Consider the following 18,819-nt stretch of genomic DNA (forward strand, 5'->3'; position numbering starts at 1 on the left):
TATACAAGACAAAGATTGTGGTGCTTAGTATGGCGAGGTCAAAAACTAGGCTTCCCAAAGACAACTCTGTGCATTACATGACAGTGATTCTCTTCATAAGAAGGCCAAGGGCGGGAACACGCAATTTGAGTTGTAAAAAAAAAAAAAAAAAAAGAGAAGAAAACGTTATTTTATTTACACAAATCAAGTTTCACCTAGTAACAATTTTGCTGCATAAGCCTACTTCAGATTCCTGTGCTGTGCATTAATGGCTTCACTCATAAAATTGGCTTACTACAAACAAGCAGATAATAGGACATACAACGTCAGCCTGACATCCTCCATATCCCACAACATGGCCATCATTTTTAGATTCTATTATCTCAGAATATCCCAATTAAAATCAATGTCGAGATCCTTGTAGAAAGCACCTCAGGGCAACAACAGAGTCTGGTCAGTTAAAGCATAGTCTCTGGCTAGCTGACTCCAGCTCACACAATACGTACCTAGGAGTGCCCACATCCTTGGATAATACTGCTCAAATATGATCAAGCTGTGCCAGCTTAGCTTAATTGTACCCACACGCCCTACTCTTGCAGAGATGCTGCCCGCTGAGCACCCCACCTTACCAGAAGCTTCATGCAAGCGAGTCCTTGTAGAGCTCTGCTCAATTTCACATTTCAGGCAGCGAATCTAGCTAAAGTTCTCCCTCTCTGGGGGTAGGTATATTCCTAAGGTCTACCCCAGGGCACATCTTATGGAACCGCAAGTCCAGAGCAAGGACGAACCACAAGAACAACAGTCTCCTAGATTGCGCTCACTGCCTCTCTAACCATGACAGAGGCGAGATGGGTAAAGGCTTTTTATTTAGAACCAGGAAGGGAAGTCCCTCTAGCTTCATGTACTTCAAATCAGAGGAGGAATCTGATAAAAATCTTCCTAAATGTTCGATAGACTCTGAATCTCACCCCGTTCTATCGACTGTGGAAACAACTCCCGAGAGTAAATCACAGCTGAGAATTAGAGATTTCTCTCCAGTGCCAACCAGCGCCATGCTGGCCAGTCCTATCCATGCTAGATGCCATGTTCTCAAAAGGGGCTGGGTACTGTAACGCCGACTTTGAGATTGTAGACACTATTCTCAATGTCAAAGGCATAGACGTCTATGTTAGAATAGAATTTTATCTCCATCATTCGTGACCAGAGCCAACAGATGTCAGTGAATATGGTACTGCAGCCTTCAATGTCTGATCCGTCTGCACCGCGTTCACTGTTTTTGAGGTGGAGAAAAGAAAACAAATGCAGAAAAAGACCAAAAAATATGAGAAAGTAAGTCAAAAGGAAGTGTGAGAAGAGAGGGGAACATACCATGAAAAAGAAAGGCCTTCAAGATGACAGATGCATAAAAAACACCTAAGGACCTGCTTTCTGAAGTCCAAAATATGTATTGGACCTATCCCTAAAAAAACAAGCGATCCATAGTCCAACTCCCTAAAGAATTACCTCTATTTGAAAGCAGAACCGGATCTGTTGGGACCGGACAGAAGACCCGTCTGTCCGTTACTGACCCCATCAACATGAAAGGCAAGCCTTGAACTGTACAAGGACAGCAGCAGGGGGAACCATAGTAAGGAAATAGCAGATGGCTAAAACAGGGTCAAAGGCAAGCTAGCTCTGGTGAAAAGACTGGGGGTGATGGCAACAGAAGCTCTACCCCCAAGTGCAGAGAGACAACCCCAACCTCTCCTAATGATAGGTAACTGTTGGCAATCAATACCAAAATTAATACAAAAACACTCCCAAATAAGAAGTGCACCTAATTCTGTCAAAAAACATCACTTTGCTATAATATCAGTTTCACTGTGACAGAGCCGTCACCACCTGGCGTCATTGTCTTCTTCATTCGGACCGGAAGCTTGTATGATGAGACACAAAGTTATTACGGGTCTCTCACACACATGTACCAGGCACGCGTTCTTAACTCACTGAGGCATCACACTGTCGTAGGCAACAGTAACTGCTTTTTTAAAGCACCTGCAACACATTAAAAACTGCCAGACACTATAGAGATGTTAATTGAAGAAATCGATATAGATACGAATCGATTCAATTTCAATTTATTGATTTACATCTCAGAGATTAACAAAATTTTCAATCAGATCAACAATATATTCAATCAAATAACTACAAAGGACTCAAAATCAAGTCAAACTCCACGTTAACTTGCAACTAATACCAGAGTAACAAGCTTTAAAAAAAATTGTGCAAATTATAACATTAATTCATCAGACGGTTATTTTGCTAAGGCAATCTAATCACCAATTGTCAACACACCATATTTAAAATACAATGGTTTTAAAAAGCGATTCCTTGCTTCCAACAAAGTCTTGTACGGACAAACAGTACATGTTAAATATCTTGGATCCCACCATTGCAAAGGTCACATATTCCAGTCCTGACTTATCCGACCAGTGCTAATTAACGTTAACAGTAAAATACCAATTCTTAGCATTATTATAAAGGGCATGATACGGTGAGCCAATGTTAACTTCTAATAGGTTTTACTTATCTTCGACAGTTTGGTAACAGAGTAAGGCTTGTAAGTTTCTAACTGGGAGCAGTGTGCAATATCCCGGATGTAGCTTAATCTGACCATTGTGTTTTTCAAAAACAACTTTAGTTGAACTGGTGTCCGTAATTGCAAATGGTCTATACTACATTGGAAACTCGCAGGTGCAATCTCAAATTCATTATTAAATGTATAATACATTGGAAACTCGCAGGTGCAATCTCAAATTCATTATTAAATGTATAATACATTGGAAACTCGCAGGTGCAATCTCAAGTTCATTATTAAATGTATAGTACATTGGAAACTCGCAAGTGTGATCTCAAGATTATCAAATGTGTAAAAGCCTACTTCTTCCTTAAAGATTTTGTTCCTGGGGAGGTCTCTCAAAATGCCTTCTGATGTGTGCAATAAGTTGTATGCCCATCTAATTACGATTGCCAGGGCTCTAGAATATGCACTGGGGAGGGAGAGCTCTAAGTGTAACGTCTGGGCAGGGACAGATTTACTCAGGGATACTATCTTCCGAAGGAGCCTCCCTTCGAATAAACGTAAAATGGACCACCTACTTACAGGAATATGTTCAACAGAGTAAGATAGAATGGAAGGTATCTTAGCTGGATCATTTTTTAATGCACCTATGAGCTGCTGCCTTAAGCCCAATGTAGGAGAAGTGAGGTGTTGTCTAAGGTCTGGGAGAAAACCCTCTCCTAGTAGGAATATGTTGTTGCACCTCCACCGACCTTCCACCCAGCTTCCAATTAAAGGGGCGGAATTGTCTCTTCCATCTGTATCACCTTGGTTTTAGAAATATTTATTTTCAAGAAGTTGTGCTCTGTGTGCTTGGAAAGCGCATCCTAGTTTTGCTGAAGGCCAATTGGTGTGAGGTCAAAGATGACTACATCATAAGTGTACATTAAAACATTTTGTAGCACAATTTATTGAGGAAAAATATATTATTAAAACAGACAGGTAAATCCATGAGAAATAAACAAAGGAGGAGCTCAGATACATCCTTGCTTCAGGCTATTTTGACTAAGAATCCTAGGAGACAATCCCTTGTTGCCCCCCCTTAAGACTTTGCACCAAATAGATGCATGAAGTGCAATGATAAGTAGTAACAAGTCACAACGGATCCCTAGTCTCAGAAGCTTTCTCCACAGAGCGGGTCTATCAACCCTATCAAAAGCAGTAGAGAAGTTGACAAACACACAGTATGCAACTTACGATTTAAACATCACATACTTATCAATGACAGTTTGCAGTATTGCAATAGTCAGTCACAGGATGTTTGGATCTGAAGCCCGCTTGGACTTTCGGTATCATACCCTTTGTAAATGCCCAGCCTAAGATGGTCCGAAAAACTTGAGACAAAGACCTTCACTGTTGCATCGAGTAATGCAAATTGCTGGTAATGGCAGGCAAAAAAACGGAATCTTTTTTGATTGGGGGGAGGGAGGGCTACTACTACACTTCCAGTCCACAAGCTTGGAATGTGTTCACTTGTGTAACAATAGGGAAGAAAGAGGGGAGAGTAGCCTGCTCCAACCTTCCGGACCACCCTGCAGAACTTGTACAGAAGTCGTGTTGCGACCCATCACTGCAGAAGGCGTTATACAGATCCAACTCCGGAGCAGATCTTATGAGCTCCTCACAAAGCATCGCAGCCAAATTAATCGCTTACAGTTCGGCGAAATAATGGATTCATTCCTTCTGGGGAAAAGGAATTGCTGTCATTTTTTTTCCTACTGCCCATAAACTTGGAAATCAGCTGCCAAAAGATTTTACGATTTTTTCGAAGGGATGCTTGCTGTTTTTTTACCCAGTTCTTATGCATGATGTTTTTCCTATTCAAAGAGCGAATTTTCCTCTTTTTCCTTCTCAGTGCTTGGATTTCTTTATCCTGGGAGACAGAAAAGGCAATAAATTTGCAACAAATAAATGTGTTCAATTTACGAGAGAGTCCAAATTCATTAGTCTCTTTTTTGAAAATGTAGAATTTTTCCGATTTACACTCCTCCTCTATATCGGGCGAACGGCTTCTGAGATTATCTCTTTAAATATCTGAATAGGATGTGTTCCTCCCAATGGTGGATTGAGAAGAGATCAAAATACTACTGCATTCATTGTGATTATGTTATTAGAGTTCGAGACAATTCACTTGCTTACGGGCTATTACAGTTTCCCCATTTCCTCCGGCTAAGGACTAAGACGATGTTAGATGTAACTGCGCTTCACCTACAGATTATAACAAAGCATGATTGCTGCCTTGAAGAAACTCGACTTTAAGGATCAAATATTTCTGATATAGATCATAACTGGTTAGAATGTTATCTAAAATGGAGAAACCAGTGACCCCCCCTTATAAAGACGGCTGGGGCATCCCGGTCCATTCTGCCATTTAAAAATCGCACTGTTTATACCGTTCAATGATTCCAGTAAGATACTTCAGCGTTTATCAGAGTTTGTCCTGGGCGCAAAAAAAGGGTCGTGAAGAGACCAGGCGTGATCCAGATCATTATTCCCATGTACTTATTCTGAGGTATTAGAAACTTTTCCATCAAAATCACTCAATATAATTTCGGAATTTCCTCCTGACTTGAGGATGGACTCTATTGGATTAAAATCTCATACATCAGAAAACTGAATTCTGGTCTGGGAGAAACATAAATGTTAAATAAGTATAGAAAGTCTACAAAGTGAGCGCTTACTTTGAGAAGTTTTATCTTGATACATTGCATATTTTTGCACGGTAGCTGTATTATTTCAAAGTCGCACTAAATCTCAACTGTAAGGAGGATTGACCTTTCTTAACCTTTGTAGCAGGAACATTAATAACAATAATTGTCCCAATCAAATTTTGCTGCCAGCAAGTGTCTTGGAGACAAATAATTGCTGGGCACGATCTCATCAAGCTGTGCTAGAGGTTTCCCAGTCCAGACAAATTCCATTTACCATTTAAACTCCTTGAGAGTCCAGATCAAGAAGCATCCATTTTTATATTATCCATTTTGGGACGGCTTTGGTTCCATTTGTCTACCGTCATCAATTTGTACGATGTGTCCACAGAACCGATACTGCATTCACGGTCATTTAGCCTGGGTGGCCGAGACGAATGATCCACTCCCATAACAGGTGCCTGTGTTATAAGCAGCGGGAGGGAAACTGACCAGGAATACCCACTACATCAAAACCTTTGATGTGAAGCGTTTCACTATCAGAGCACTACAGAGGGGATCACATTAGCCTAAAATTCAACATGTAAGGTGTAGAAATGTAGACTGGGAAAAGACACCAAATTCATTTCAGACGAAGTGAGGGACTGGAGTTGCTGGAAATTGTGCAGGAGCCTTAAATTCTTTGCCTATTTAGAGGAGGATTTCCATTTGCAAATAAGTGATATATCAGGGACTCGATAGGGATGTGTGATTGGCTCTACCAGAGATGGCCCACCTTTACAATTTCCTGCCACAACTATTTGTGTGGGAGTCCTGCTTTATGATACCAGAGTAGGGTTTATGAAATTAGGGGCCAGCAGATTTAATTGCATGTGTACTTTTTCAGATGGCAGCAGCGACATGTTCAGCATTTGTGCACCATGTGCATTTGGCTTTTTTGCTGCAATTCCACTTGTCCAATTAACCTGGTGTTACTAAGGAAAGGTCCGGAGAGCGATTAATTTCAGTCTCTGTGGCATTACTCTGTGTACTGCTGAATAGTTCGAAAGACCACTTTCTCCGGTTTGCCCCTTGCCGCATAAGGGAGATGACTCAGTTCTATGTCGGGTAGAGTATAGTCCATTGGCGAGGTGTGACGTAGTGCCAACATCTGTAATTATCTGCTGGTTACTTTCAACAGTAGGGAGAGCAGTATTTTTTATTTCTGAGCTCAATTTGGCTTTTGGCTCATGTTCTGCTGTGTCGATTGTAGGGTTGACACACTGCTCAACATCGACCGATGCGGTACCATCTTTTGGTAATTTCCCCATTTCCTACTGTTGTAAAAATCATGGGAAAGAATTTAGAGATCGATGTTAGTCGTTCTAGAGCACCTATATAGGCAGATTGTTTCTTGCCTCTGACTACTGTTTGTACCATTCCTTGCCACTTCATTACTATGGTAAGATTTCTTAGCTTTTTGAGTGTCATGTTGGAAAGACGTCTTCTCTTCCCCCAGTTGTAATTCGACTGCCGTCTTCACCCCAAAACATTAGTGTTGTAGATATCTTAGTATCCAGAAGCAAACTTACAAAGCCTGAAGTTGAAAAAGAAGATCTCTAGAAGTATTTTTTTTTACTTAAGGGGCAGGCACGAGCACAATCCTTTCGATGGTTGTGAAAACATTAGCAGAAACCCAACGAAGATTTGAATAGAATGCGGATCATATCCCCCCTGGTATCTATTCACATGATGTGTTTGCAGACTGCCCGGGTGTCCCTTGCAGGCAGGGCTATCAGCCAGAAATAGCTAGACCTGCAAGCCGCACCACGCTCCAGCACCGCCATAATGGCGTCTGTGCACATTTGACCCTGAAGAAGATGTTGCCCTGTAGCCGGCCAAGTTAATGGTGCATAACAAGCGGCCTGCGCTGTACCCTCTCCCTCCAATTTTTCACTTTTTCCTTCCTTCCTTCTTTCAGGTCAGAGCAGAGAAAGGAAGACCATATGTGTGCGGATTAAGTGTACGAAGGCCGGTGGGCTGAGCCCGGTCCATCGCAGTCAGGATGCACGAGAGCGACACCGGGTCCACGCTCTCCTCCACGCATGCTCAGCCCCGCCCACTCCGATTTTAGTTCCAACCACAGTGTTTTCGTGTTAACCATTGGGACCTATTGTCGCCATAAACTGAAAAATAGACTCTTTTAAAGATCCAGAGTGAAGACATTAATAAGAGAATATGTAGGCAATATTTACAAATAAGATTGATTCCAGATATCCACGATAGTTCTGATATTAATTAATAGCGTACTGATAGCACCATGGTGCTTTACAGGGTAAAACTCAATTATCTGTTTTATAGTTCTTGCAGGTACTTATAAGTAACAGCTGAGTAAAGAGTATGAGATGTAGACAGTTAGCTCAACCTTCACAACCAAACTGTAGACATGAAAACAATAACCATGGCACCATCAATGTAAATGTGAACTATGTTGTGTTTAAAGAAAAGCTAACAGCACTCATGCTTTACTGTGAAACTACCAATCAGCACTCTGTGGTGTTAATTAGCATATTCTTCTACTTGTTGGTAGTATTTGTGTGTTGTCCTGGTCATGGATGGCTGCTTCACCATCCAAAGCAATGCCTGGGACTTTTGCCAGAAAGATCCATGGTGATGAAGCCGGAGCCCTGGATGAGCAAATCCCGCCCTCAAAGGCAGTTCAGAACCAAAGCAGGGAGCAGATAACCGCTTACAGCATGGCCACAATCATGACCTAGGTCTGCAGGTAGATGCACACTCCCACACTAATCCAGCCAGCAGGCAATGTGCAGATCACATCTGCAAGTCTCGAGACTGTCATTTGATACCATAAATTGAAGAGAAGAGATACCCAGTAAGCAGTAGAAGGGAAGAAAGGATTGGAATTAGAAAAAACATTGTGAACATATGTGCCAGTCATCACAAGAGAGAAAATAAAGGGGCTTGAGGGTAAGGCGAGGATGTTTATAGGGGACAGAGAAACCATCCAGGAGGCCAAAAAAAGGTTTCTTTTGTATAAACATCAAAACCCTTACAAGACGATGTACCCGAGAAGCTTTCTTTACTTCAATCTGTATGGAATGATGAGGTGGGTGTGGTAGCAAAGACATATTCAACCTTAATTGTTCGCCTAAAAATGAAACACTAATATAGATTTCTTATACACTGAAGAGGGGAGGCTAGTCTTGAGTGTCACACTGAAATAGAAGGGAAGGGGAGCATTGAATAGTCTAAGAACTAATGCAGCATTCATGAGAGAATGAACTGACCTATCACCCAGGAGAAGTGTATCTGGGTGCAAATTTCCATGTACAATATCCACAGAGTGCAGCTTCTCCACAAGGCTGATGAGACAGTGCGTAAGTAGCAGTATCAAGGCCTCCCATGTACTGTCCAAGTCCTGGATCAAGTCCTGAATCAAGTCCTATGAAAATAAGAAAAACAGCAACAATTAAATGGTAGTAGTAGGGCAAGGTCTAAGCTAAGTCTAACAGTAGTGGCACTTGAGCAGCTATTCAGCCACTGACACTTGCAACAAAATACCAGTTAGATTTGGTAAAAATGACACAATTGGATTTGATCATAAGATCCTTAGGCGATATGATCACTAATTTAAATGTGAAAAATTAGTTCTGGAAATAGCAACAAAATGAACCAAAATCCAAGTTAAGCACAATAAGGCTCTTTTATAGACAATCATTTGTGGCAAGGCATACCCAGCTTGGACATTTCCATATTTTCTGTAGCACATGAGGACCCTACTTATGTGGCTTCACTTTGATACTGTCTAAGCTTGTGCTGCCTTTTGTGATCCCCAGGCCCACAGACGTTCTACAAATAGTTCTTCTCACTGCTGCACCCCCCAAAAGCTATTTTACATATTTAGCAATAGGGATTCCATTTGATGCCCTTCTAATACAAAGGCCTCAAGAGTTATACTGAGCAGGGTTAATTGCCATAAGGTTACTTCGCTACTCTTGAGCGCTCCCAAATCTGGACCAGCTCGTTAACAGATGCCTGCCGATTGCATTCTTCTGCCATTTGACACCTGGGTAGGATAAAGGAAATTAAATGCTGAGGCTTGAGACGCATAGAAGACCTGTGGCTTGTAAACAAAACTGGCTAGTCTAGCTTCTGGCCAACGTTATCACTCCAACCACTTCCACCAGCCACCTTCCCATCCTGAAATCTTCAAACTCCAGAGACCTTATGCTTCCAACAGGAAGCCAGGTAGCGGAGCAGGGAAAATTCCATCCAACCGTGTGACAATCCCTACCCTTCTCCTTCCTGCATTAGGTTAGTGTTAAAAGAAAATGACAAGATAAGAAGAGCATGATCTGTGTGTGTTTGAGGGTTCTCCCATTCAGCTTACAAGATCAGGTCTCAGAGGCCTGACAGGCGAATGGCCACAGTGCTGGATAAAATCAGTGGGAATTGTCCCCTGCTCAGAATCCTCAGCTCTCTTCTACTTAGCCTAGGGTTGTGTCCCACTACAAAGATTGTCACTTGTCCTGATTTTCTCTGGTCAGTTACATGTGATTTATCCTAATCTTTGTTTTTGAAACAGCCCATACTGTCAAGTACAAAGGCGCTTTAGGCAGTCAGCCCCATATTGCTTTTTTACTTTGTCCCTACCAACGAGGTTAGCTAACCAGATATATAAGCCATTTGATGTCTCACAGGGTGTGGTCGCTAGTGACAATTTCCTTCTTTCTAAATTGCTCTTAATGACACCATGTTATGAAAGCCTCTGGTTCTTAATGGCAGGCCATTTCCCCCCTGCTTGGTTAAGATTCATTGCACAGCAAAAAGAGTATCATGTGATAGCCTGTTACATACGAAGTAGTACACAACCATGAACACTCAGAGCCGAGAAGTCCTTTCCTGGACTCAAACTCCCTTGGGACCAAGAAAAAAAAAAAAAGACTATGTAAATAAATAAAATGAAACGTAAAGCCGCCCAGTCCTCCCTACTCAGACCCTTCTAAAGATTGCACCAGGGAAAAGGCAACATGCCTGTGTGATGGTGAAATGTAACACATCAATATCAAACAATGGCTGATGCAGGTTGATATTTGCCCTTCTCTGTACACATCACATTACCAGTGCAAAACAGCTGAAATGCTCTATGGGCAGACTTGAAAAGTCTGAAAATAGCTGCATTATCCCCTTTGAACTACTAGGTTGGACCACTTATTCCATAAGCAGCTTATACCATGACTATGGTTTATTTGAAGAATGTAGATATGCAGGAACCTAACTTCCATAAGCAGCTTATACCATGACTATGGTTTATTTGAAGAATGTAGCTATGCAGGAACCTAACTTCCATAAGCAGCTTATACCATGACTATGGTTTATTTGAAGAATGTAGCTATGCAGGAACCTAACTTCCATAAGCAGCTTATACCATGACTATGGTTTATTTGAAGAATGTAGCTATGCAGGAACCCAACTTCCATTGGCAGATTATACCATGGCTATGGTTTATTTGAAGAATGTAGCTATGCAGGAACCTAACTTCCATAAGCAGCTTATACCATGACTATGGTTTATTTGAAGAATGTAGCTATGCAGGAACCCAACTTCCATTGGCAGATTATACCATGGCTATGGTTTATTTGAAGAATGTAGCTATGCAGGAACCTAACTTCCATAAGCAGCTTATACCATGACTATGGTTTATTTGAAGAATGTAGCTATGCAGGAACCCAACTTCCATTGGAAGATTATACCATGGCTATGGTTTATTTGAAGAATGTAGCTATGCAGGAACCTAACTTCCATAAGCAGCTTATACCATGACTATGGTTTATTTGAAGAATGTAGCTATGCAGGAACCCAACTTCCATTGGCAGATTATACCATGGCTATGGTTTATTTGAAGAATGTAGCTATGCAGGAACCTAACTTCCATAAGCAGCTTATACCATGACTATGGTTTATTTGAAGAATGTAGCTATGCAGGAACCCAACTTCCATTGGCAGATTATACCATGGCTATGGTTTATTTGAAGAATGTAGCTATGCAGGAACCTAACTTCCATAAGCAGCTTATACCAGGACTATGGTTTATTTGAAGAATGTAGCTATGCAGGAACCCAACTTCCATTGGCAGATTATACCATGGCTATGGTTTATTTGAAGAATGTAGCTATGCAGGAACCTAACTTCCATAAGCAGCTTATACCATGACTATGGTTTATTTGAAGAATGTAGCTATGCAGGAACCCAACTTCCATTGGCAGATTATACCATGACTAAGGTTTATTTGAAGAATGTAGCTATGCATTAACCTACCTTAGTGCTGAGTTTGTTTATGTCTTGGTAGAGTACAACACAGCCATCTGTATATAATAGACAGCTACACTTCATAAAGTACTGATCAAATTCCTCTCCCAGTCGCTCTTTCAATACGTGTGTAATGTGGAAATCCCAAGGGACAGGTTGAGAACAAACCTACACAAATAAAAAGTACTTGAGTTACAGGGTGGAAAGAAATCAGCTGCGCACATATCCATCACAGTTGCATTTCTACACTAAGGGGTCTCACAGCACCTAAACATTTGGACAAGAAATAATCTCATCTCAGGAAATATGACAGCAATTTATAAAAATAGACTATTTTTTTATTAAAGTACGAACACCAAAACGAAAAACAACTGGAGGGTTCCGGAGATATAATTACTTGAAGAAACAATAAATCACAACGTTTCACTTATCCGGGAACAAGCAATGGCAAATTCAACAAATTTAACACAAACTTTTTTCAAGATACTTTTGTCAAAGTTGAATGCGGTCACTTCCAGTTGCTTTGGGTGACCAACTCCAGCAGGGAGCAGGTCACAGGAGACTAACAAAGACCCAAAGAACGGTTGACACAAGCAGGACACCACAGGCACAGTCCTCTTCTTTGCTCGCTCTGTGGCCAGCAGGGCAGTCCTTTTCTCCAGTACAGTGGAGGTATGAGTTCTTGGGGACAGGGGTGCATCTCTTATGCCTAGAAAGTGCCCTCAGGAGGAGGTTTCGATCACTAGACAATCAGCAACCTGGATCCCTACTGCCTGATGGCAACTTACCATCAAGCGTGGCTTCTACCTCTGGGCTACATGCTCATAGGAAAACAGGTCTGACCAGATTTTTCCCCTCACTGTCCCGGACATACTCTTGTCTACCTAAACACAGGAGCAGCCCCTATTGTTTGTCTTTCTCGTTTACCCTTCAAAAGGTGGCTTTCCTTGTGAAAGTCACCTTTTGGGCTCAGACCCTGTGTGGCCTTTCTTGTGGGTAGGAGATAACATCTCCTCCCGGTAGACCTTTGTAGACTTTTTGGTGGCTTGTATTCTCCAGAGGAGACCGGAAGGCTGTCTTGAAGACTGGCCTTTCTGTGCAACCGTAAACAGGCAGTGGAATCCTTGGGCAAAGTGGCAACTTACTAAAGTTGCATTTTGCCCACCAGTGACAAATTTGATTTAATCATTAAATCCGATTTAATGCGCAGATTCTTTTAGAAGTACCTACTTTATTAGTCCAATTCAGAAGTTAGCAGGGATGAGACGTCGGCCTATAACTCTGCACTCGCTAATGAGGCTAAAGAGTTTTTTTTACTGTTAGTCAAAATCATACACCGTCCAATATTTTTTGTGGTTCTGGGTGGTGAAGGACGAGTGAACATGGAATGTATGGGAGCGTGTGTCTGAGTGATGTGGAGTGTTTGGTGAGTGGGGTGTTCTGTATTTGTAACTGCTCTGTATCGTACCCCGCTGAATTTGTAGTTTTGTGTTTATATTTCACACTATTGTCAACCCATGTACACCTTTAATGAATGAAATCACTTTATACAAAAAATATGCGGTTTCACCGTAAAAATAATTTTACAAATGATAAAATAATTGACAAATGTAATGTTCTCTCTGGGTCTTTCCATGTAGGACTTACCTCCACTGAGTGAAGTAAGTAGGTTAATGAGGAAGTGCTAATTTTTATTATAGTCTGATTTTTCCCCCCCTTTCCCCTAAACGGAAGTAGTTCTTTCAGGGTGCCTTCTCTCCTATGAGGTGCTTACTGTTGGGACATAAAACAACATAAAACTACAGGTCCAACCTTTTAATGTAGTGTACCCTGCCTTCAAAGCTCATTAAGCATCTTTAGGGGTGAACAAATATTACAAAGGAAGGCTTGGGTTTTGCCATTGCTTGAAATGGCAAAGTCAAGTTAGCAGTTTAAAACTGCCCTGCCAGCCATCAATGATGGTAAGGGAGTCATGCTTCTGCCTTGTCACACTTGTGGTGGCACAACTAGTGCTGCAGTCCATAAAGGGCACTTTAGCTTACAGGCCCTGGGTACCTCTGGTACTATATATTGAAGACATACAAGTAGGTGAAGTTATGCCAATTGGGATTAAGCCAATTAAACAGGCACCTTTTTTCAGTGTCAGAGCATATGCACTGAGTCCTGATTAGCAAAGCTCAGGGCATTTCACACTCATAACAGTGCCTAGTAGTCAAAAAGGGAGCAGAAAATTGGGGGTGAATCTGCAAGTAGCCTGTTTCATCAAATCCCTGAACTCCACTTGCCCCAACCCAGAAGTATTGCATCGGTCACCACTGTCACCTCTAGGCGGGGAGGGTGGAAGAGTCTCTTATCAATCGTTTCTCATCAACTTTGGAGCTCTCAAGCTAGTCACTGACTAGTCAATGAAAAGGCAGGAGCTGCCAAAGGGCATGTCTATCAAATGACTGGACATCCCCTGAAATACCAGTGGACCTCAACCAAGCGTGGCGACAGAGTGCCATCGTAGAGACCATAACCCTGACTAGTAAGTTTGTGGTGTCCAGTCCACACTGACTGGTGAATTTTGCTGTGTCCCGGCCCTCAACAAAATGTCTAGTTCAGAATGGCTCAGCACACTTTGGTAACCATGGGCAGCAGCTTTGCAACAAACACAAGGCATGGGTGTATCGGACCAAGAGACGGCTATGCGAAGCTGGTGGAAAAAAAGATAAGCTTCCTAAAGGTATCCAGCCTCTGATTCTCTTTAAGGTGGGGTAGGGATCGTGCTCGAGTTGACCTTGGCTGTTGAGGCCTTCACCCCCAGGAAGGAAGTGTGTGTCTGCAGGGGCAGGGCGATGTCGGCAGGCAATCATTCTGTGCACATGAGCGCTTGTGCAGGGATTGTCTCAGGGCCCCAGGAGAATGTTAGTGACTGCCTAATCAAAGGGGAGCAGGTGCTCTGCACAGCTTACCCCCGGTTGAAGCACCTCTGTCAAGACGCTAATCTTTAACTCGAATGAGAATAGCTGTAGGTCAAGGACTTCTGCAGCCCTGTGCATGACGGCAGCAAAGTATGCGCCTTTGTATGTGGCAGGCCAGAGTGTGCAGAGGTGTCCAAGCCACTTGAATTACCCAGCTCCTCATATCAATTTTTCTCCTGGTAGGAGTTGTCGTGCAGGAGGCTATAACCATTGTCATCATTCCCTCCTTCTTGAAGAGAGGATATATCCAGGGGTGGCAAGTCCAGGACAGGTTGACTATGTCCAGACCCCACCAGTGTCGAAGTCAGGTGGCGCTGTCTGAGTCAGAGAGAAGAATAGGTTCCTCTTCAAGTACCATTGGTGGCACTGGGAATGGTGTCAGGTGAACTGGGACCAGGAATGGTGGAGGCACTGGAGTCAGTTTGGCTCTGGGGGCGGAACCAGAGTGCCGGAAGGCATCTAGGATGAACCAGATAACAATCCAGCAGGGGCACCTCTTAGAGTTGCGGGGCCTTGGCCTAAAGATGGAGTGCATGGCATCGTAGAACTCCTGGAATTGGGCAGGAGTTGCTCCAGCACTGGAGAACTCGAAGCCTGGAGTGGACCCAGGTCCCGGCTGCACCCGTTGAGTGCAGAAGTGGTGCCTAGAAGCACGGCACTTGCTAGAAGCCTAAGAATACTGACCCTTACTACTTGTGCTTTTTGGACTTACCCGATGACTTGGAGTAGGAAGACGATAGTTTCCGGGACTGGCTCCAAGAACGGGCCTGAGATCTCCCAGGGAATCGGCACGTGCCCTCCTTCAGCCACACCACCAGGAGCTTCATCACATGCTCGCAAATCACCTTTGGATGCATGAACTTGCAGTTTTGGGCAACTGGAGTCCTGGCCAGAGCCCCGGCATCAGAGGCAAACAAAGTGTGGGTCAGAGACCGACATTAGTCTGTGACATTCTTCACACTGTGTGTGTTTGTTGGGCAAAATGTCCCAAGCACACTGGGAGCAATGCTAAAAAAATACAATGATAAAAAGTTGAAAAAGGTAGTCAAAAAATTACCAAGGTAGCTCTCTGGCTCAGCACTGTAGGCCTGGAAAGAAAGGAACGGATGTCAGCGCACCAAGGTGATGCCTATGTAGGCACTGCGCACTTCACTTCCAATGTGGATGACGCATACGCAGAGCTGCCAGGCACCACCTACCAGCGCGCAGAGGGACTGCCCAAGATTTTCCAGATACAGTCACCTGTGGAATATTATAAGGTGAAGTATGTGCGGTGAAGCCTTTCAGAAATATTTTTATAATCAATTCAAAGATGGCCATATTGGATTCACATACATTCAGGGCAGACATCTTTGAAAGAGCTTGTTATTATTGAGGAAAACATTTCAATAAGGTTCCAGTGGGTCAGCACCATTCCATGACAGCCACCTCTGAATGGGTTTGTTATAATAAAATACATTCTGCATGTGTATGGCAATCTTGAAAGGGTAAAAACCCATACTAAGACAGACACCAGCCGATAGCATGGAAAAAAAGTTTAATGCGGTTGGGAGGTGACAAGCAAGTAGGGCCAAGGGGAGCATCGAAGGAGCATGGTTTGGGATATTAAAAAAAAAAAAAAAAAAAAAGTAATATGGCGGTGCGGCAGGTGTGCAAAGAAGGAGCTGGTAGAGCGGAAGCAATAGAGCGCGAGAGGGGGCAAAGGGAAGGCAGCAGCGCACAGAAGAGAGCAAGAAAAAACACTTCTGCAGAGTGCTTTAAGCAATGGAAAAAAAGTAGTTCACTGAATGCAGGCAGTGTCAGCAATGGAAGCATACAAGCCAACAAATCCAAACAGACAGATATGCTCTTGGCCTGGACAAACAAGAACAGGGAGAAAAGACCTAGAATTAAGAGAGACAGTTGAGATGGACACCAAATGCCACGATGATATCTATAAGGGGGTGATCTAAAGCCCTCACTGTTCGAAACAAAAGGCCTAGCCAAGGAACAGCTACAACTGTCTGTAGCAGAGACCCAACAAAAACATCTACACGCAGCTTCCAGTCCCACCACATGGTGGTGCTATGCCCACGTGTCGGGAACTGTAGGAGGAATCCAGCAACATTCATTTGCTCTGCTGAAGCTTAACTAAACTGAAGGCACACGTTCCTCGACTAGCACAAAGCAATCAATCATTTATTTGCAGCCACAATAAAATTTAACAGTAATTCTGGGAAAATACACCACGTTTCTAACAATTAGCACACGGTATACCTTCAGTGCGACACCCTTCACATGACTCGCTGTAAAGGTGTCTTTTAGGACGCCAAATAATAATCTGTCGTCTTCTCCAAGCTTTACTTCCCGATTGAGGCTGTAGATTTCACCACCTGGTAAAAACAGAAGTTTGTCAGGAGGTTGCTGTCCTCTTAACACACAGACTTGACAGGCAGTCAAAAATATCTAACACCAAATATACAGACAATGTGTTGGGTCCGGAATCGGATTTTAATTACTCATTTATGGTAATAAATATCCCTAAAATATTTTTTCGACCGTCATATTACCCACATTCTGACCCACGCGCCCTGAAAAGACATCACAACCATGGTACATTGTCTGCAAATGCACAATACGTGTCCACTCTTTAGATTTAGAGTAAAGAGAGACCCTCGCGGCATCGACTCGAGGCTACATTCTAGGTGGAGTATTAAGAACTGGATTCGGAGAATCAAACGGAATGTCTGTTTTTGCAGGTGGTAGAACAAGAGAGGTATGCAAGTGTCACGCTTCAGGAACCGAGGTAACTTGTTGCAGGGCCACCGAGAAAGATCTGCTGTTTCCATGGTTCATGGTATTCGAGCATCTGCCTTCACAGAACCAGTTTGAGCAAAGTATTCGCTGGATTAGCCAGTGTGCAAGCAGACTCCTGCAATGCACTCAAATAAATCAGTTTCACAGTAGAACGCTCAGTGCCCCTTTACAAAAATATATTGCACAAGATAATCTGCAAACAGGGAATTGTAAACACATGGCAATGAGGAAGTTTGATAGCAACAGAGTGAAATAATTCTTAAGAATGGACAAAGTCCCACAACACATGTAAAGTGAGAAAATGAAAAATACGATTATCGTAAAGAACCACGTTTTATGCATGTGTGTTCAATGTGTACAGAGTAATCTGACAAACCCCTATTGTAAATCAGAACAAGTCTGTATTCGATGCCCATATTTGCATAATTACACAAAAGAAGCCAAGGATGGAATGGGCGCGCAGAGAGCATTGTCCAGATACCCACAGGTCACTGTTCGTAAGATGGAAAGGACTGGTTGCGAGCCGGCCAAACTTATTTCCATCACTCAGAAGAAGTGTATTCTACAAGGAAAGGTAAAGACTTAAATGGTTAATCGCCAAATCCTTTCTATCTGAATTAATCTACCGACGTGCTACAGATTAGGCAACCTCGTGCATTGACCCACATCTATTCACCCCACCCGATTCATCCGTGTTTGCCGAAGTGTCCGAAAGCATAGTGTGAATGTGAAAAAAATACAAATGTTATAGTGATGTTATTGTTGGGTAATAAGATTTTAGCTTACGTTAAAAAAAAAAAAATTAAAAAATACACTGAAAAATCTAAGGGTTGAAGTGAAAACAATTAGGTAAAGTAATAAGATTTTAGCTTACAACACGAAATTCACTGCAATAAACAAAGGTTAAACCAACGTTATTGTTAGGTATTGTAATATATATTTAAAAAAAAAACGTGTTTGAAAATCACTGAAATTCACCAGTTATAGTTTATAGAGCTTACTATAACTTGCCATCCAGCCATTTACCTCACATATTGCGTCAGTCATGACAGCCAGTCAGATGGATTGGTCTCACAGAACAGTACTATGGGACTGAAAAGACAGACAGGGAAACAATCCCTCGACCAATCAGACTGCTCTTTTTAAAATGCCCAATACCTCAGCAGTCCCGTGGGACCAACTGTCCAGATATCTCTAGAATTCAAACCTTACGTTCTAAAATAACAGCTAAACGGAATTACACCAAGGAACGAACTGTATGGTTTCTCACTGAAGAGTTAACTTTCTGCAAATTTTGGGGCAATTCCATTAGGCATGTCTTCTGAATTACTTTGCAAAATTTCCTATGGGGAATTATCTTGGGAAAAGAAAGTGTGGGGGTGGCCCCCATTTTCTCGCCCCTATGTTTGACAGAGTACCCCAAAAAGTTTCAGGAAGGAGCCGAGGTGGTCGAACAATATTCTTTTTCGAACTTTTGTGAAGATTTGTCAAATAGAGCCAAAGTTGTCGGTGAAACAAACACTCT

At 42.5% G+C, this 18,819-nt stretch overlaps 1 protein-coding gene across 1 annotated transcript in view; it reads right to left on the bottom strand.

Annotated features, from left to right (window-relative positions):
• BUB1B (BUB1 mitotic checkpoint serine/threonine kinase B) overlaps positions 1-18,819 on the bottom strand; it is a 248,690-nt gene that overhangs the window by 13,354 nt on the left and 216,517 nt on the right. The window contains exons 22-24 of the mRNA XM_069208601.1: positions 16,755-16,870; positions 11,545-11,703; positions 8,514-8,668 (exon numbers count right to left, since the gene is read on the bottom strand). Of these exons, the coding sequence (XP_069064702.1) occupies positions 8,514-8,668; positions 11,545-11,703; positions 16,755-16,870 (430 nt within the window). The remainder of the gene's footprint in view (positions 1-8,513; positions 8,669-11,544; positions 11,704-16,754; positions 16,871-18,819) is intronic.

The sequence above is a fragment of the Pleurodeles waltl genome, chromosome 9, assembly GCF_031143425.1.
Source record: "Pleurodeles waltl isolate 20211129_DDA chromosome 9, aPleWal1.hap1.20221129, whole genome shotgun sequence".
Taxonomy (NCBI): domain Eukaryota; kingdom Metazoa; phylum Chordata; class Amphibia; order Caudata; family Salamandridae; genus Pleurodeles; species Pleurodeles waltl.